At 39.4% G+C, this 21,694-nt stretch overlaps 1 protein-coding gene across 2 annotated transcripts in view; it reads left to right on the forward strand.

Moving 5' to 3' along the window:
- The window catches only part of LOC124796342 (transcription initiation factor TFIID subunit 11-like), a 49,741-nt gene that overhangs the window by 25,486 nt on the left and 2,561 nt on the right, over positions 1-21,694 (forward strand). Inside the window, exons 2-3 of one of the 2 annotated variants that reach the window (XM_047260478.1) lie at positions 5,686-5,773; positions 12,721-12,906. In XM_047260478.1, the coding sequence (XP_047116434.1) occupies positions 5,686-5,773; positions 12,721-12,900 (268 nt within the window). In that variant the 3' untranslated portion in view covers positions 12,901-12,906. The remainder of the gene's footprint in view (positions 1-5,685; positions 5,774-12,720; positions 12,907-21,694) is intronic. The other variant, XM_047260477.1, reaches the window with a different exon arrangement.

Consider the following 21,694-nt stretch of genomic DNA (forward strand, 5'->3'; position numbering starts at 1 on the left):
GTAGACCTCATGGAGCAGGATTCTCAGACCTCTGTGCCCTGTAGCAGTGAGTCTTCAAAGGCTGGCACACGGCAGCTGCCGAGGTGACACCCCTTCATTTTTTTCCTCATCGTGACTCTCCTCCAATGGAATGTTCATAGCCTTCGATCCAACCAAGAGGACTTACAGCTGCTCTTAGAATCACAGCGTCCCCTGCTACTCTTAACTCCAGGAAGCAAAATTACATCCTTGTGACCACTTTGAGCTCTCACATTTCTTCCCAGTCCACTTTGACCTTCCACCCGAGGACGGAATCCCATCTCATGGGATAGTCATGCTGCTGATCTGGGATGATGTTCATCGTCAACCCATCTCCATGACTACCCAGCTCCAAGCTGTTGCAGACTGCATTTTTCTTTCTCATTTGACCTCTCCATCTTTTGGGGAAGCCACCACATCCCTTTCTGCTGCTTGGTGACTCTTAATGCACACCATCCCCTTGGGGTTCTCCCAGAAGCTGTCCGTAAGGTGCCCTCTTGGCTGGTCTTGTCAATCAGTTAACCTTATCTGCCTTAAGGTGGGGACGCCCATGTTCCTTTCAGACTCTGCGCACACCTAGTCCCATTTGGACATACTCTTCTGCCACTGCATCATCTCAAGTGGTCCGTTCTCTCTGACACAATACTCGAGTGACCATTTCCCATGTGCTGTCAGTTTGCTGACTCCTACTGCACCTCCGTGCACACCCAAATGGCAGCTTTTTAAGGCCGACTGGAGGCTTTACTCCTCTCTGGCGACCTTCGGCGAACAAAGTTCCTCAGTTGTGATGACCAGGTAGAATATTTTACAAACTTTATTCTTACTGCCGCAGAACGTTCCATTCCTTGCACTTCCTCTTTATTGTGCTGTGTCCCGGTACCTTGGTGGACTAAGGCATGCTGCGACGCAATTCGCACACGGAGACGTGCTCTCTGTGTTTTTAACTGTCATCCTACGATAGCTAACTGCATTCATTATAAAGTTTTGTGCATAGTGTTGTCACGTTCTTCGGGATAGCAAGAATAGCTAGCGAGATTTTATTTACTAGTTCTTTTAACAGTTCCACTCCCTCCTCCATCAACTGGGCCAACCTCAGGCGGTTCTCCAGGACCAAAGCCTGTCCCACAATTCCAGCCTGACAGTAGCAGATGATGTCACAGTCGACCCTATTGCTATCTCCAACACCTAGGGCTGCCATTTTGTGGAGATTTCGAGCTCCTCCCCCTATCACCCGACCTTCGTCCATTGGAAACGAGTGGAGGACGCTCAGGTCATACTTTTCTCCTCTCAGAATTGCGAGTGCTACAGTGCCGCCTTTACCTGAGGGAGGTAAATCATGGCCTCCCTTCATCCCCATCCTCTGCCCCAGGGCCAGTCAATGTTCACATTCATATGTTGCAGCAGTTTGCTCTTGTGGGCAAGCATTTCCTCCTTCATACATACAACCGCATATGGGCAGAGGGCATGTTTCCCAGATGCTGGTGTGAAGCCACTGTCATACCCATCATACCCATGCCTAAGCCCAGTAAGGACAAACACCTTCCTTTTAGCTACAACCACATTTTTCTCACCAGCTATTTTTGCAGGGTGATGGAATGTGTGATGCATGCCTGGCTGGTATGGTGGCTCAAGTCTCGCAGTTTACTAACCATTGCACAATGTGAATTTTGAACGCATTGTTCTGCAGTTGACCGGCTTGTCACTTTGTCCACCCATGTCATGAATGGTTTTCTGCGGAAATCCCAGGCTGTGGTCATGTTTTTTGATTTGGAGAAAGCTTATGACACCTGCTGGAAGACTGGTATCCTCTGTACTATCTACAAACAGGGTTTCTGTGGCCGCATGCACTGTTTCCTTCTGGAATTTTTAAAAGCTGTGGTTTTCAATTTATGTGTGGTTTCTGGTGGTTCTACCTTGTCGGACACCTTTATCCAGGAAAACAGTGTGCCTCAGGGTCCTGTCTCGAGTATAGTCCTGTTTGCTATCGCCATTAACCCTATAATGATCTGTCTCCTGCTGGGCATTTCGGGCTCCCTTTTTGTTGACGATGTTTGCCATCTATTGCAGTTCTCCATGAGATTGTCTTATTGAGCGGCGTCTTCAGCAATGACTCGATCGTCTTCATTCATGGAGCATTGACAGTGGCTTACGTATTTCCACTGACAAAACTGTTTGTACGAATTTCTGGTGGAGCTATTGGTTTTTTCCATATTCTTTGCATCTTGGGCCTGTTGCTCTTCCGTTCCTTGAAACTACGAAATTCCTGGGGCTCATACTCGATAGGAAACTTTCTTGGGCTTCCCATGTGTCTTACTTGGCAACCTACTGTATGTGGTCCCTCATTGTTGTACATGTCCACAATGGTACTTCCTGGAGTGCAGATTGAACCACCCTCCTCTGTTTGTACCAATCCCTTGGCCGTTTGAACCTAGACTGTGGGTGTGTTTTTTATGCATCTGCACATACGTGCCTCTTATGCTGTCTCAGCAGTATCCACCATTGTGTTAGCCATTCAGCCACTGGCGCCTTTTACACTAGCTCTGTTGAGTGACTGGTTGCAGAAGCTGCCGAACTACCACTGTCCCATGGCCGTGGACTTCCTCCGCAGCAGATACGTATGCCATTTGTCTGTCATGCGTGGCCACCCATCCTATGCGTCCTACTTCGATGACTCCTCTGATCACCAAAATGGGGTGCGTCCCTCTTCCCTGTTACCTCCTGGAGTTCGCTTTTGTCTCTTGCTCTGGCAGCTTAACTTCACGCTACCTGCCATTTTCCCTACAGGTGTGAACCCTTCAACACCTTGGCTTCATGCGGTGGCATGTGTTCACCTTGGCCTTCATTCGCTTCCTAAGGACACTACTGCACCCTTGTTCTACCCATTCAGCTTCGTGACCTTCGCACGGAACTACACAATAATACCTTTGTGTACACTCATGGCTCTCGGACTGCCTGGTGTTGGGTGTGCCTTTGTCATTGGTACCGACATTTTTTGATATCAAAGTCCAGAACAATGCTCAGTATTTACAGCAGAGCTCTTCGTCCTGTGACAGGCCACGCAGTACGTCTGGCGACACAGGCTTTTCAATTGCATCGTTTGCTCCAACACTGTCAGTGTCCTTCAGAGTCTCTGTGCGTACACCATCCATCTCTTAGTGCAACAGGTACAGGAAAGCTGCCACTTGCTCTATCTTGTTGGAGCCAGTGTGGGGTTTGTGTGGGTTTCTGGTCATATCAGTCTGACAGGAAACGAGGCTGCTGAAGCTGCTACAAAGACTGCATTCCTTGTATCTCAGCCCACTGGTCCTTACATTCCCTCCATTGATCTCTGTGTTGCTGTCTGTCAGCAAGTGGTGTCACTTAGGCATCACCACTAGTTCTCCCTTCATGGGAACAAGCTCCAGCTTTTTAAGTCTCTCCCAGTGTGTTGGACCACCTTCTCGGGACCCTCTTGTCATGAGAAGATCATTTTAGCTAGGGTATGTATCGGGCATTGTCTTTTCAGCCATCACCATTTGTTAAGTGGTGCTTCCCCACCACTTTGTGCTCATTGCTCTCAACCTTTGACGGTCCGCCATTTCCTGAAGTAATGCCCTTCGTTAACCACTTACATTCCTATTTGTTTCTGTCTGAGTTATCGGTGGCCTGTCGACAGTGTTTTACTTTTTATCCATCATACCAGTATGGTGAAGGACATATAACCTTTAGTTCAGGACCTCCGTTTTTTAACCTTTAGTTCAGGACCTCCGTTTTTGTATGGCATGTTTTATAAATCTTTCTCCACATCCCTGGTTTTAGCTGTCATCTCTTCCGTTGATTGGGATTAACGTGTAGTCGTTTTTAACTCCCCTTTTCATCTTTTTGTTCTACGGTCCTGATGTGGGGTCGTATGACCTAGTTGTTTTTGTGCCCTAAAACAAAACAAACAAAGCAATAGGCAACTGAACATCACATCAGCATAACTTCAGTGATTAAGGTCATGCATACCGGCAAAGTTGTCAGGAGGCACGAAAGTTATGTGTTTTGTATTGAACTGGCTTTCGGAGTTACATTTCGTGGCAGTGATTGGAGTGGTGGGCTACTGCCCCATCCAATCCATCCTGAAGCAGTCTGTGTGTTAGTGAAAACCATACCAAAATCACTACAGTAGTTCCTGAGATTAGACTGGACATACAGATAGAAAAAAGTGTCGGGGCGGGGGGATTTAAGTTAAAAATCGTACAGAACAACATATGTATAGTATATAAAGTCTGGTAATAATTGTTTCATGTGGCTCAGTGGCCTAGTGAGAGTCATTCAATTAGATGCCACTTCATATCCATACTGGATAATATTGGCTTGTTCCATGAATATGTGCAGGCAGCACAAAATTTACAAACACCAGAGTGGAAAACAACAATAAGTCACACAACAGTGACCGTGGGTTTCGGATTGAACGAGAACTGTCACTGCTGCAGGAAGCGGTGAAGATGAAATGGACGCTCTCGATCATGTAGTAAGAGTCTGTGCTGCTAGTTGTATCATTCATCTGTAGATATGGTATTGTCTTTGTAGTTGTGGCAGATTTTAATTCATTATAAGTGAGGCAATATGCCCGATTTAATTATGAATTGTATACACAAACCTTTCTTGTAAATCAGTTTACCTGTTAGTAAAAACTGTATCAAAATCATTACAGTAGTAACTAGCCAGAATAGACAGACAGAAGTGAGCAGGGGACTTAAAGTTTATATATGTAGAAGAAGAAGAAGAAGAAGAAGAGGAGGAAGAGAGGCAGGAGAATGAGAAGAAGAACACTGTCTCTGATAGACTTACAATGTCTTTGGCCGACTTGAAAGTTATCACTTCTTGTCCCTGAACTTATTTTTTTAAACCCATGTCCAAATTTCCCCTTGAATTTCTTGACTGCTTTCTCAACATACAGATTGAATAATATCAGGGAGGGACTAAAAACGGGTCTCACTCCCTTGTCAAATACATCCTTTCCAAGTACATCGACTACATAAGCTGTAAATAATCTTTCTCTCCCTGAATGTTATCTCTACTACCTAAAGAATTTCAAAGAATGTGTTCTAGTTGTCATTGAGAAAAGCTCCTCTAAATCTACAAATGCTATAAATGCAGACATTAAAAACAAAATTTAGTGATAATGTGGAATTACAGTGTAGCCGTTTGAACAAGATGCACAACACTTTTAAAAGCAGTGTGAACCAGACTTGTGTTTTTCTGGTTATATAACTGTGCAAAATTTGTATATAACAAAAGCAAATTTTCAATAGTAAAAATGTTACTCCTGTGTCAGACTACATTAATAGCATTAGTCGATTTAGAGGAGTTTTTCTCAATGACGACTGGAACACACACTTCGAAATATTGTAGGTAGCAGGGATAAAACATTCCGGAAGAGAGAGATTGTTTACAGTTTCTACAGTTGATGCACTTGAAAAGGGGAGAGTATTTGACAAGGGAGTGAGACATGTTTGTAGTCCCTCCCTGATATTATTCAATCTGTATGTTGAGAAACAGTGAAGAAATTAAAGGGTAAATCTGAAATGGGTTTAAAAAATAAGTTCAGCGAGAAGAAGTAATGACTCTGATGTCAGCCATAGAAATTGTTGACATTGTACTTACATGAAAAATTCATAGGAAGTGTGTGTTTTGTTTCAGAGTGTTGGTATCCAATTTCACTGAAGATCAACTGGATAGATATGAGATGTACAGGAGATCAGCTTTTCCGAAGGCATCTATTAAGAGGGTAAGTTCATTTATAAGCATATGTAAATCAGAAAGCAGCGTGTTGATGAGATGAGTTAGTAAGGAATTTATGATTTTATGTATGAGTGTAGATTCCAACTTACCAAATACAACTTAGGTTGAGAAACAGACAGAAAACTATGATAATATGCTATGCTTTCCAAGTTCTTCAAAGCCTCACACCATAGTGAATTCTCCAAGAGTGAGATAATATACAGTTGAACAATCCTAACTATTTGTCACAGGTTGTGACATAGTCACAGCAAAATTTTCGTGGTGATGCAGGAAGATATTTACATATTTTTTATATCAGTTATGTATGACAAAAATATTCATAAATCAGGTTGTTAATTTCAGTCAGAAATGACCACCTTCAGGCCTGGGAACACACGTTGTGGTAATCATATCAAGTCGGCATATGTAAAAATGGCACAACCATGGATATTAGCCAAACAAGCTTTGTTGTATCTATATAAAATGTAAGTACTACATGCATAGTTATAACAGACATGCCGATTCTGAATAATCTTATTGGACTCAGTCTAATGAGTTTCTTCAGGAAGTCAGCATGTCTTTTACAACTATGCCAGTGGTACTTAACATTTTATTAGCATACAACAAAGGTTGTTTGGCTATAAACTGTGATTTACCTTATTTACGCATGCCAGCTTGATATGATTAACACATTGTGTGTAATCGGGTGTGAAGATGGTCTTTATTAACCAAAATTAATTACTGGATTTATAATTGTTTTTGTGATACCTAACAATTAGCATTCTGTCATGTTCGTATGCTATGGTATGAAGTTAATTTCAGTCTTATTTAGCCTTCTTGGTGTTACAATTTTCTCACATGTTAATGTAAATTATTTTTTCCTGTGACCATCTTCCAATTACTCCATGCTTCAGATGACAATGAATGCTTTGATAAATCTGTTGTGCCTTCAAAAGCAGTTGGCTGTTTTCTCAGTTTTATACATCTTCTTCTGTACATGAATGTTTATTCAGTGTTTGCAGTTACTGCAGCCAGCAGCCTAACCACCTTCATTTGAAACAACTATCAGTAGAGACCACAGAGAGAATGTAGTGCTGCAAGACAGTTTGCTGAAAACTGTTCTTTACTCTAAAAAGTTAAAGCTATCACCCTCCTAAAGGTTGGTTTGAACATGTAGTTTATTTAATAGACATGGTCCTTTTGCCTTCCTCTTAGCTTTCAAATGATTCCAGCTAGTTATAAAATGACATATAATTTAATATGGGTTCCAAACCACAGTGCAACTTTGCATGTTTCACATTAACAGATCATTGTCAAACGTGAAAAGGATTGATAAGTAACAGAAAAAAAATCTTTGCATCAATTCATAATTTAACACAGTACCTTTTTATCTGCAGAATAAAACTTACCCTTAGTCACAGACATGTGTTTGTAGGTAGAAAGTAACTAAAGGTGGTGGTAATGCAGCAGTTTCACAGTACAATCATCATTACAAAATGATAAAGCAATATTCCATGTGTCCACTGGGTCAGACATAACAATGTAGTTGCATACTTCTCAGGTACAGAAAATCTATTGATTACACCACAGTACATTGGTTATATATAGACGATCATTTCCTACTGAGCACACTGGCAGTAGAGCACAAATGCAAAATCTGCACAATGAGTAATGTTGGTATGATAGGAAGATGGCAAGCACTTTTTCTGTTAGTGAGATGCTGCTCCAAGAATTGAATGGATTACAGCATCAACGTACTCAGTAATTTGCTGTAAGTAATTCATTATATGGATAAAGTTATGGGGGAAAAATATAATATGAGAATTAATAAAGCAAAAACAAAAGTAATGGCATGCGACAAAAAATATCAAGTGAAAGTCCAAGTTCATGTAGGCAATGAACTGCTTGAACAAGTTGATAAATTTACTTATGTGGGCAGTAATATTACGAGGGATGGAAGGAGCAAGGCAGAAGTGAGAAGTAGAATTGCTCAAGCAAAGGCGGCTTTTAACAATAAGAAAAACATCTTAACATCTAAGAGCATCAGCCTTGAAATCAGGAAAAGATTTTTGAAATCGTGTGTGGAGTGTGGCATGCTATAGGTGTGAAACATGGACTCTCGGGACAGAGGAAGACCAGAAGCTAAATTCTTTTGAAATGTGGTGCTATAGACACATGCTCAAAATAAAATGTATCAACAAGGTTACAAACGAAGTGGTTCTGGAAAGAGCAGGTGAGAAGAGAAGCTTCTGGAGTTTCATTGTTAAAAGAAGAGTGCAATTTACAGGCCACCTATTAAGACATAAAGGACTCCTGAACACAATCATAGAGGGATATGTCGAGGGAAAAAGACCAAGAGGAAGACCACGACTGAGGTACATGGATCAAATTGTGAAAGATGTGGAATGTGACACCTATAAAGAAATGAAGAGAAAAGCTGAAAGACTCACAGAATGGAGACAAGCTACCATTGTAGCTGTTGCAAACCAATCCTTGGATTGACCACTACAGAAGAAGAAGAATTCATTATGAGTTCTAGATGAATAATGACCTTCCTAATTAAGTCAAAAGAAAAAATGACCTCCATTGGAACTGACATCTGCTCAGAAAGGGTGAATTATGCTGCTACCAAAATCTTTAATCACTGATGTAATAATGGTAAATGTATGACATATAGTATACTTAAGTTTGAAAGTAGGCTAATAGATTCCATCTGGGCAACATCTATTTCATGGCAGATTTTTATTTTTGAAGCTTGTCATGGCATCTGCATCCATCCTCATTATTAATTTTAATTCCCATGCACAACTTATGTTTTTCTTTAAACTTGTGTGTGAAGGGCATATTCTGAGATCTTCATTTCTGCTGTTATATATTTTTGTAATGTTGGTTTTGCAGACGGGATTGGAAGAAACTGTTATGTATTTACTACTCATACTTCCTTGTAGCCAAGAAATACTTACCTTACCTTGTAACTTTTAGTGTTTGTTTGTACTTTAAATGCTACTTAAAGTAAATTGTTTACACATAGGATGTATTTAAACATATTACCTAAACTCCTACTGTTTATCTTATCGTAAAGAACTGCAATTTAAACTGTGTGCAGGCTATAGTCCTTCATCATTTATTTATCTATTAACGTGTAAAAATATTAATCAATTCTCTAATTCAGTGTAGCACAATTGTTGCACTTGAGGAACGTCCTGTTATTGAACTCCTCTCCAGATTAGCTAAATTAACAGTTCAGATACTGCTGGTCCCATTTCATAGTTACAGAAGTTTAATTTTAATGCATTTATGGTTACAGCGGCTTTAGCATATCTATACCTAGAAAAGAGTGAGTTTTATAGTGCAAAAGTACATCATATCGTCATCGTACATCAAAGCTAAGTTATAATATCTAGTATTACGAAAATATCAGTAAATTTGTGAAGTTACTATTTTTGCATGAATTCATTATTTTACAAAACTATTAGCTAAATATAATGTGACAGTTATAATGATTTATCTTTAATGTGTAGTGCTTGAAAACTAACCTAACCTATGTTTCTGCGGCAGTAACATTTGAATTGATTGTAAAATCTTCACCTATTGACACTTTAGATCAAATCATTTGCTTTTACTGTTCGTATGGACATGATAATCCATACATAATTTTAATTCTTATGAGCAGAGTTCCTCCTGTGAATAATTTTCGTTTTCTTTTGTGAGCAAGTTTCATTACACAAAGTATTTAAGCTTAGAAGATGTGGTACATTTACGTTGTGTGACACATTTGTTGCTCAATAAATGTGTTTTTAAATGCATTGTCAGATAATCCATTTTAGAAATACCTTAGGTGTTATCTTTCTTTGAACAAAACTTTTTAGTGGAAAACATTAACTGTCACAATGGACGAGTATGCAGATTGTAGCAGAATTGTCAGAGATGACAACTACACGGTGTTCAATAAGTAACTGTGCAACTCATAACTTGCCATATTAAAGTCATGGAAGTTATAAGAGATGCTGGAAGTGATCCACTTGAACTTGAAGACACATTTGCACACATTTCTGCATTCTCTTGAATATGTTGTAAAGAACATCGGAATGATATTCCTAATATGACGTGTCAGTGCAGCTTGGAGTTCTTGTGTGGTGTGTGGATTGCCTTCGTAGGCCTTTCCCTTCAACGTCCCCATAGAAAGTAATCCGTTGGAGCCAATTCAGGTGAATGTGGAGCCCAGAGTCCTCGAGAGATGACACGGTCACCAAAGATGTGCTTTAAAAGTTCATCGCCTTGTGGATGGTATGTGCAGTAGCCCCATCCTGTTGGTACCACGCATTCTCAGTTTCGTCCTCATTCAATTCACCTAGGAAGGGCTCCAGAATGCAGGTGCTGTACCGTTCTGCATTTATGGTGTCCTGAAAGCAGCTCAGCCCAGTGGTGCGTGTATGAGTCATGGAGCACCAACTTTCTGATCATGCAGTGGGGACACCTTAAATTCATGTGGATTCTCAAAGTATTCTGGCTATTCCCATAACTGGAGAGGTGAAACCATGCCTCATCTGTGAAAAACGTTGTGTCAAGAATCCCCTCACTGTTGTCCTGCGGGAAGGACAGAAACCAGTTGCAAAAGTTCACACACGCCGGGCGATCGGTGTCTCTCAGTTCATATATGACCAACATTTTGTATGGTTACATGGAGAGTGACGTCAGGAGAATCTTGCAAGTGGAATCCATGGACATGTAGGCCTGCTGAGCTAGTCGTCTAACCATTTTCTTTGGACTTTGCAGCATCATGTCTTGCACCTCTGCCACCTTCTCTTCGAATGTGGATGTGGGTGGCCTGCCTGATTTTGGGCTGTTATGAATGCTTCCGGTCTTTCAAAACTTGGCGATGAGGTTCCATACAGCATTGTGGTTTGGCATCTTCACTGCTGGGCACCTTGATACAAATGCAGCTTAAAACGTAACTAGGTCCAGAAGCCCAGCTGCAATGTCAAATCTAACGTAACTTCTCATACCATCTCAATTCACCAAAACTGACGTAGCAATCCCATCAGCTCAGGTTTAACATAGTACAGCTGATAGTACCATGTTATACATTTTTGGAGGTGATAACTTCGCTGCAGAAAGTATTGGGTCACTACCAGACATACACCAATTAATCTGTTGATAACACTTGTTTATTTGTCCCAACTTTACAGGAACCGGAACACAGCAGATAGTCCTCCAATCATACTCCGCACTCCCCCAAGGCTTTTGACAAAGTGTATTTATACATCTTTAAACAATTACGTTCTTTGACATTATTATGTTATTTCATGTTTGATGTTACAATTGCAATAAGTTAATGCAGCAAAAACTGACATTACAGAGTTTTAGTAGAAATTAAAACGAGTACAATGATAATGCATATCTCCGAAATTATGATCTTTTACAAGTGCAATTTTGAGACATATATACAGTTAACAGTTAAGTCCTTATTATTCAGTCCAGAACATTCTCAAATATCTTCACGTAATTTAATTAATTATGCGATTTTAAGAAACAATTTTCAGGTGGTAATATTTCTACAATATCAAAATTACAATTCAAACGTTTGAAATGACATTTTACAACATTTGAAGGCTAAAATGCAGAATAATTACATACATCACAAAATCTTTAAATCGTGTTGCAAAAAATTAATGAATCATTCTTCTAACATTATTTATGATACAAATTGTCTTTCTGAATCAGGTTATGTCTACAGTTTAAATGAATCTTCTCTAGTTTTCGTAATATGCGTGACATTGCACTGCATTTCTCTATAGAATGTTCCAGAAACATTAATTACGAGTATAATTTCAGATTTTTTGTTGGTGATTTCTGTAAGAATATGTTGTCCTGTTGTGCAAAGATACATGTGTTAAGCTTTTCCAAAATTAACGGTTCACACAGTTAATTTGTGTTATGGTAAACAGTGAATTTTAGTAATTGAATTGCAGTTACAAAACTGATTGAAAAAGGTTACTAACATTTATACACTATTAATTTAGTAATTGAATTATAGTTACAAAACTGAGTGAAAAAGTTTACACTGTCAACACTGATTTCAGAATGTGATCTTTCTCTTCAAAACATCCCGAAATTCATATCAAAGTGATGATGACTTATCCTAACTGTACATTACTTTACCTGATTAAGAATATAAATTCATTGCTCTGTGACACATTTAACATTTTTGTTACGACTATTTCACACTATTGCACTAAGTGACCTTATTCACTAAATGTCCTTGTACACTACACATATCTGTTGTAGCACGTATCACCTACTACGAAACCTGCTGTATCGGGTACTCCACATGACCCAATACAGTCTTCAATACTGCTGAGGTAAAGTTGCCTCCGTTGCAGAACACATGCTCCACAAGAAACACTCTTTGTTCAATTGTTCAATTGTCAGCATGATGATCTGGATCACAGTGATGATGTCACACAAGATGTTGGTCTTCAGTCAAACTGGACCTGCGAACAAATACAAGAACCTGGTCAGATACAGTTCAGATACATTAAACAATCAAGTATGTTGTATTAATAATTGACAATTGTATCAGTCATTACTTAGCAACCATAACATGGCACTTTCTGAAAACTCGGCAGTTAGAGGAGTGCATTATTTCCATGTGTGATGTTATAGTACAGCCTGCATGAGAAATGATGCTGGTCACTTCTGGAAGGGCAGTGAGTGTCACTACGTAGTGAGTGTCACTACGTAGTGAGTGTCACTACGTAGTGAGTGTCACTACGTAGTGAGTGTCACTACCACTACACAATACTTGAAAGAGGGTACCTAATCTTGGAATGTTGAGGTAATCTGAGAGAAGTGCCAGATGAGTTAAACTTTTTCCATACTGCAGCCTGCAGTAGTCTAGACCAAAAGACACGATTCAGTATAGCTGTCCCCAATATCTTCGGTGCTTTTCAGATTGAGAACAAAATAACTGAGATAGCCAAAGAATTTTTGAAGCAGTCCGACAGTATATGGCACAAGGAGAAAGCAAAATGTGGGAAGACTTGTTTTAAGAAGCCCAAAGAAAGGTCCTTTTGCTGGGTAGTAGTTATGGGCCAGGAATGTCAGAACTGCTTCAGAACTCTGTGGGTGTGATTACAGGTAAGTGGCATTTTTAAGCTAAATGCAGAGCTCAGTGATGTCGTATCTTATCTAGGTTCTTTAGGGAGGATCTTGTAAAACAAGGTAATGCAATAATACTAGGGGGTGCGGTTCAGACTGCACCCTTAGTTATACAATTGAAGATGACATCAGGCACATTGATGAGGGTGCTGCTCACACTAGCGTGAAGATGGTTCCTTTTTGAGCATGTCTATAAGCCCTGGATGAACTGTTCTGTGGGAACATTACAAAATGACCGGGGGTGGGGGGGGGGGGGGGTGGGAGGGATGCTCACACACAGTTGTTCATTGGCAACATCATTGAAATTTAGGTTTTGTTTCTTATTTCATAGTGCATTGTTGTACAGTTCAAATTCATCACATTGGCCTATTACTGTGTAGTGTGTTTGCATTAAGTAGCCACGAAGTGGAAGGCAAGCAGACAACAACACGGTATGATGCTACTTCGAAGTATAAAGTAATTCTTTATGCTGAAAAATATGGTAACAGGAGGGTTGGATGAGAGTTAAGTGTAGCTGAAAGTAGCATTTGCTTGTGGAAGAAACAGAAATCTGTATTATTTGCAACTACCACTACCAGAAAGAAACTCGCTGACCCTCACAAAGGAAGACATCTTGACATTGAAGTAAAAGTTTTGGAATTTGTCCATGAAAGGAGGAAAATGGTTAGTATGTGGTTAGTGACACCACAAGAAACAAAGCAAAAGGGGTGGTTACAGTTCTAATAAATCAAGGAAAGAGTTTAAGGCTAGGCATGGATGAGTTGTTCACTAGTTCTCTTTTGAAATCTCTACGATGCCATACAGCAGTATGCCATTCTGACAAGATTTTGAGAAAAATCCTCAAGAATTTCAGCAATATGTCTTCGCACCTCAGAAAGAGAAGAGTTTTTCGACTGGCCAAATAGGCAACAATGATAAGACACCGTTTAGTTTGATGTGCTACGTAATTACACAACTGATGAGAAGGGGACAAAAGAAGTTACCAGCTAAACCTCAGGGTGTGAGAAATACCACATAGCTGTAATGCTGACAGTCACAGCAGATGAGCACAAACTTCTCCCTTTCTTAATCTTCCAGCAGAAAGCAAGCCCCAAGACCTCTAAAAATGAAAAGCTGTTCCCTGATGATGTCGTTGTTCGAAATTAAGAGGAGGAGTAGGTCTCTGCAACTTTAATACTTGACTGGCTCCAAAATGTACGGTAACTCCTTTCTGGTGGGCTTTCCAAATTACCATCAATGCTTTGTCACGATGCATTTTATGGTTGCCTCACTGACAACATCAAGAAACAAGGTCTACAGCCTAGCCAGTGACCTTGTTATTATTCCAGTAAGAATGACTTCTTTGTTACAACCCTTGGATGTTAGTATAAATAAATTTTTCAAAGTCTTACATTCAGAAACAATACGAAAAGTGGTTTTGTGAACCAAACTGTGAAGTGACTGACAGAAAAAACGAAGTGAGCTGCACCTGAAATTATTGCACTCTGTGTTTAGCTGCCTGGAAAAGCATCGAAGCACCATTGGCCATAAAATCATTCAAGAAATACTATATTTCAAATATTCTGGATAGCAGTGAAGATGATGTGCTTTGGGGTAACATAGAGAATGATGGGGAAACAGGGAATGAATCTGTTTGTGATGTACACTCCTCTAAGGATACCAGTAATGATGACATTAGTGAATAACGATGAGGAAAGCATGTAATTTATGATACTCTTGTTTGCATGTTATGTAGGTAATCAAGTTGGACATTATTTTACTGATGCACCAACAAACCCTTTCTTTTATGATTTTAATTTTTAAAAATGGGTGGGGGCATTACATTCAGTGGTGCATTAGATTTATGTAAATATCCCCTTCCCCCCAAAGTTCTGAAAAGATTGGAAAATTCAACAGACTCTGCAGACAAAAACATCTGTAACTTCTGTCCTAATAGAGACAGAACTGAGAAACTAGTAATTTGGGGAAGGTTTGAGAACAAGAATTCACCCAGCATGCAGCATACCATATTTAAACAATGTACATGTTTCACCCTGAGCATCTCGAAACATGTTGCTTTCAAAATGGATGAAGACAGATATAGCTGCAGCTCCATGTTACACTGCATAACATAGTAAAAAAAAGTTGGGATGACATTCGGGTGAGGATATGTAAATTAGTATGTACAGCTGCATGATGCAATAATGCAGTACAGACTGTATGCAGATTGTAACAAAATGACATGAAGTAAAAAGGTATGTTAACTTTTAAATAGGTGGTGTGTTAGCAATACACAGTAAGGTGGCAGTGTTAATGGACCAATAGTAAGTGTTCCTAATATGCAAGGTAATACACTGTGAACTCTGACCTTCATTGATGCAAGACATAATATAACTATCCCAGCCAAATGTTTATGGAAGTCTTAGTAAATAGGTTCAGATTTACACAAACATGACAAAAGTATCATCACTATTTACCTTGCCTCAGTGCTGGGTGGCAAGATATAGCACTATTTATGCATCTTTTGCTGAAATGACATACATTTCGCCTTTTGCCATTCTTACACCAACCTGTGTCCTCTTTGTCCACAGTAAATAAGTCAGATTTCTCAGGGTACGCAAATGAAAGTGGAGGGCCATGAGGATATTGGAAGTTAATTGTAACCACACTGGTATTTTCAGTGACACTCAAAACGCATGCAAGATATCCGTGGCCTTTGTACATATAAGCAACAAACCCTGTGATATCACTGAGGTATGAGTTTTGTTGGGTTCATCATAGAGATTTATTTATGATGTCTAGTGAATTGAAGAAAAACTTTGATTTGGATATTATGGCTTGCAGGAATAACATATTGCAACTTGTGGCTATCTGCAGCTGTATGAAGCTGTGAAAACTGCTCTTGAAGGTGAGACTCTTCTTCATCATACTGTTACTTGTTTAATGAAAGTGAAACACTATGATGTCCTTGGAATGTCATTGAAACAAGTATCTGGGTGTCTTTGTCAGAGAGTTGTAGATGTGCTGCAGTGTGGTTCAAGCAGCAACTCTCATGATGGTGCCTGGGTTTCCATCACATGGTCTTTTGCCATGTGACATGGCAAAGAACTGCCTTTCTGCATAGAGTTGAAATGATTGTGATAAAGAGATATGTTTACAGAATTCTCTACTGTACTGGAGCAGCATCTAAGGAGTAATACATATACTTGGGTGTTCTGTGGAAAGGTGGGATATAATGAAATTAACCAATTGATTTTGGAAAAGATGAATACTTTGTCATATTTAAGGAAATCCGATAAATAACAAATGCATTCTGATAACAACTGAATTATGGTCTATTGCATGAGTTTGTGGATGTCTATAGTAAACAACAAATTGATGAGTGGTGGTCTGTGCATTATTCTAGTGGAACTCCTGGGCTTCATCCTGCAGCACAAGTGCATAGTTTTCTGCCAAATCACATACTACAGTGTGTTCATTGTCACAGAATGTCACTTTCAGATTTTGTAGAAATTCAGACTGTTAAGTGGCTGTGGAGTGCAGCAGGAGCTTTTTTATTTTATCCACAAGGTTTTCAAAGAAGTTTTCCACAGAACATGGACATGTCTGGAGAGCAATTCTATCTGCAGATGCCAGCAGTTTGTGTGTTACTTCGTCACCTCAAGTTTTGTCAAACATCTCTCCTAACTCTGTCATGAAAGGATCTGTACCTGGACAGTTCTCACATGTTGACACGTAACATTTTGGCTGTGCACACATACAAATGATGTGAGCAAGACACAGCTTGTATTTGTTGACAGTTGACATCATATGTCAGCTATTTCAATTTGGAAGCCTCCGCAAATGAGCTTCACATTTTGGTGAATCTAGCAAACACATACACCATGGGTACTGGTTGTTGGCTGGTAATGGGCAGAATTTGGATAATCCTTTTTTCACTTCTGGATGTTCTTCTTTGAATGTTTGATATAGCTCCTGTAGGTTTCCCAGCATCAGTCATTTTATTTATGAACTCTGAAATCATTTTCCTTGGCAGAAAAAAAACCTTCTTTCCAGGCGACAGTGGCTTATTTATTCTCTGGTGTAGAATTCCGTGACACATTTCACTGTGTGTTCACTCAGGATATGTCTTAAGTCTTGGTTTAGGAGTTGCTAATATACAACATTCTTATTCAATCCTTCGAAGACAAGCTTTTCAAAAGAAGTGTCAATATTTGGGTCTTCTGACTGCTTGTGGCACTTTTGTGTTTATTTTGAAACATGTTAGATACTTTCTCGGGCTTTCTCTGGACATACCTTTTCTCTCTGTCTCTTCTTCACCAGGGAGCCAGGTGCTCACCAAGAGGTATCGGACTGTCATTTAATGCAACTACAGCAGTATGTATCTGACTCGTCCGAAGTGTTACGCAAGTTTGTGATTCCTATCTGTTTCAGTGAATTTGTTTCAGACTGAGGCCCTTATTGCGAAACTGATAGATTACAGATCACAAGTAGGAAACTATGGTAAGCTTTATAAAACAGCTAGAAACAGTTTTAGTAGTGGTAATGGAAAATAGCTATTTTCAAAGAGTTTGAAATAGCTTCCCAATCAGATATAATTGACTTAGGGCACCTAGACTTATTGATGTCCAGCTTCGGACTATTTTCCACTGCAAAATTCCCTATGAGGATTTACAGGTCAGGGATACAGTACACACAGTAGGCAGCTACGTGGGTAGCAGAGTACGTGTACATCTACATAAGCACTCCACAAGCCACAGTACAATGCTGGCTGAGGGTAATTGCCCCACTCACAAATAGAGCAAGGGAAAAACTAATGTCTTAATACTTCCATACAAGCCCTAAAGTATTCTATTTTTATGGTCCTTACGTGAAATGTACGTTGGTGGCAGTGAAGTCGTTCTGCAGTCAGATTCTACTTGCAGGTTGTCTAAATTTTCTCAATAGAGTTCCTTGCAAAGAATTGCCTTCCATCCAGGGCTTCCTATTTGAGTCCCCGAAGCACTTCTGTAATACTTGAGGGATGTTGAGCCTACTGGTAACAAATCTAGGCAACCCACCTCTGAATTGCCTCGATGTCTTACTTTAATTCAACATGCTGGGAAAAACAATAGTGAAGAATGGACTGGGCTAGGGTTCTGCGGTCTCATTTACAGGTGAACCACACTTTCCTAAAATCTTATGATAAACTGAAGTTGAACATTCACATTCCCTACTACAATCCATACATGCTCATTCCATTTCATTTTGCTTTGCAGTGCTAGATATTTCTTTGATGCGACTGTGTCAAGTAGCACACTACTGATGCTTTATTGGAACATTATAGGTTTTTCTTCCTACTCATCAGCATTAATGTACGGTTTTCTACATTTAGATCTATCTGCCATTCATCACACCAACTAGAATTTTTTTCAAAGTCATTTTGTATCCTCCTGCAGTCACTCAATGATGACACCTCCCTGTACACAACAGCATCATCAGCAAAAAGCCGCAGATTGCTACACTCACATGTCTGCCAGGTCATTTATGCATGTAGAAAATAAAAGCACTCCTATCACATGTGCCTGGGGTTCTCCTGATAATACCCTTGTCTCTGATGAACACTTTCCACCAAGCACAACACACTGTGTTCTGTTACTTAAGAAGTGTGGGGTGCATGTGGGTGGTTATTTTGGCTAGGCAGTAGTTTGAGGTCTTTTGATGAATACTGGCAATAGATAGGCAGAGAGTGAAATCACACTGCATGTAAAATAAAGACTTCAATTTTAAAAATAACCCAGAGCATTTGTAACTAGTTCCTGACTTTACTGCCCTCCAGGAAAGGTGTCACACTCAGATTGTTATTGAAAGAGAGAGCTGGATTAAACCCGAAGTAGATAGCTCGAAAATATTTAATGAGGGATGGAACATTTATCAAAAAGACACATGAGATACCATAGGACAGGAACTGTTCATGCAGTCAACAAAAATATGAGCTTATCGTGGTTGAAATTGAATCTGACTGTGACATTATCTTGACACAAGTAAACAGTGTAGGTGAACTCCAGTTAATCATCTGATGTTATTATTGGCCACCCAATTCTGCCCGTAACAGTTTTAGAATCATTTAAAGAAAGTCTGCACTCAGTAGCAAGGAAATACTCTCGTCACGTAGTATTAATTGGAGGTGAACTTAACGAATTCTATACATGCTGGGAGCTCAATGGGTTGCTTGCAGGTGGTACAGCAGGCTGTCTTTGAAGTAGTTCTGAACACAATTTTCTGAGAACTGTATTGAGCAACTGCATCGGCAATCCACATGCAGTTGGAATATTTTAGACCTTGTAGCTACAGGCAGGACAGACCTTACTAGCAGACTCAGTCTAGAGACAGAGATTGGGGATGATGATATCACCATAGCAATGATTTTGGCTAAAGTTAATAAACCCAACAGGGAGGCAAGGGAATATTTTTGTTAGAAAGAGCAGATAACCAGTTGTTAGCACTCCACAAAGACAATGAATGGATATTATTTAGTTCCAGTGTGATGAACGTACAGTGATTAATGGGAAAGTTTAAACTGATTGTAAATAGTGCTACAGAGAGTTATTTGGAAATTACTGAGGAAGTGGAGATTGTTACAGTCTTGATTGAAAAAAGGACACAGAAGTGTCAGCAGAAAAAATAAGTAGAACTTTGTGTATCTATATAAGGAAATTGAAGCATGTAATTATTTCCACCATCATATGTTAGTGAAAGATCTTGCTGAGAACCCAAGAAAATTCTGGACCTATGTAAAAATCACTAAGCAGATTGAAGGCTTCTATATGATTCACTTGTCAACCAGTCTGGTATAACAATAGAAGACTGCAAAAGGAAAGCAGAAGTTTTAAATTTTTCCTATACAGAGTATGCAGTAATATGCATTCATAGTGTATAGAGGCAAATGAAAGAGTTGGAAACAAATGTCACCAGATCCGGATGGAATTGCGGTTTGGTTGTACTGGGTGTACTCTGTGGCATTGGCCCGATACTTAGCTTGCATTTATCACAAATCTCTCACCCAGCTCAAAATGTCAAGTGAGGGAAAAAGTGCAGCTGACTCCTGTATATAAGAAGGATAAAAAAACAGACCGGCAAAATTACAAACCTGTATCCTTAGCATTGGTTTGTTACAGAATTCTTGAACACATTCTCAGTTCAAAAATAATACATTTCCTTGACGAATGAGGTGGCGCAGAGGCTAGCACACTAGACTCGCATTTGGGAGGACGATGGTTCAATTCTGCGTCTGGCCATCCTGATGTAGATTTTCCGTGATTTCTCTAAATCGCTTCAGGCAAATGCCGGGATGGTTCCTTTGCAAGGGCAAGGCCGACTTCCTTTCCCGTCCTTCCCTAATCCGATGAGACTGATAACATCGCTGTCTGGTCTCCTCCCCCAAACAACCCAACATTTCCTTGAGACAGAAAAACTATTCTCTGCAGATCAACACGGGATTTAAAAAGCATCACTTGTGCGAAACTCAGCTTGCACTTCTCATGTGATATCCTGCGAACCCATGAATACAGGGCAACAGGCAGATTGTATATTCGTAGGTTTCCAGAAAGCACCATGACACTGTCCAAACGCAGATGACTTACAAAGATCAGAGCATACAGAAGAGGTTCACAGATTTTTGGGCGGCTCAAAGAATTATTAACTAATAGAACACAGTAAGTTGTAGACACCAAGTGTTCTTAAGAGACACCTGTACCCTACCCCAGGGAAGACAGGACCATTTTTGTTCCCTATATAGCCTACATAAATGATCTGAGCAACAAACTGCAACTGCTTTTGCTGTCGATGCTGTAGCACACAGGAAAATATTATTGTTGAGTGACTTTAGGAGGAAAGAGGATGACTTGGACAAAATTTCTGTTTGGCTGATGAATGGCCAGTTGCTTGAATGTTTTAAGACTAAGTTGAAAGAGGTGATACAGGATGAGGTGTATGTAGAGATGCTAATTTAAAATTAAATTTATTCCGTAATAAATTTATCCCAGTATTGAAAGTAGTTTTGAAAAAAATTATGCAGGAAGCCCATTAAGGAAACACTTTATCCATTGTTAACTAAAGGAATTAAAATCTCATGGAAAAGGAAGAGGTAGATTTATATGAAGGCCAGAATAAGTCAAGATCCAGTGTTACTTGTGTCATACAAAAAATGGTGTAATATTCTAAGGACACTCATTAAAATGTCCAGAAGTATGCACATCCTGAAAGTAATTAATAATACATGTGACAAGATTAGAACTATATATTGTCAAAAGGTAGACAGGACAAGAAGTTAGTGTACAAGAAACCATAGCAATTAAACTAAATGACAGTGTGTCCGATAATTCAAAAGTTGTGAGTATTTTTAACTCTCATTTTCTAAATGTAGCATAAAAAATTAGGTGTAAATGGTTCAGTTGAAGAAGCAAAAGAATGTATTAAAAAGTCATTCCACAAAACTTGAAGCAATTAGTAGTAGCACCAACATCCTTTACTAAAATTAAAAGAATTATAAAACTCTCTGGTGAAATTTCAGACAGAACTCTGAAAAGTTGTTCTAACTTAATGTCCTTAGTGAAGCATGTAATGCATCACTGACATAGAGAATTTTTCCAGACATAATTAATATGTAACTGTTAAACATCATTATAAAAAATGTGGCAAGAAAGATTTAAATTATCATCATCCAATTTCCTTACTGATATATTTTAACAAAATATTTGAAAGAATAATCTATTCGAGAGCAGTCATACATCTAAGTAGAAACCGTTCC

The sequence above is a fragment of the Schistocerca piceifrons genome, chromosome 4 (genome assembly GCF_021461385.2).
Source record: "Schistocerca piceifrons isolate TAMUIC-IGC-003096 chromosome 4, iqSchPice1.1, whole genome shotgun sequence".
In the NCBI taxonomy this organism is placed as follows: domain Eukaryota; kingdom Metazoa; phylum Arthropoda; class Insecta; order Orthoptera; family Acrididae; genus Schistocerca; species Schistocerca piceifrons.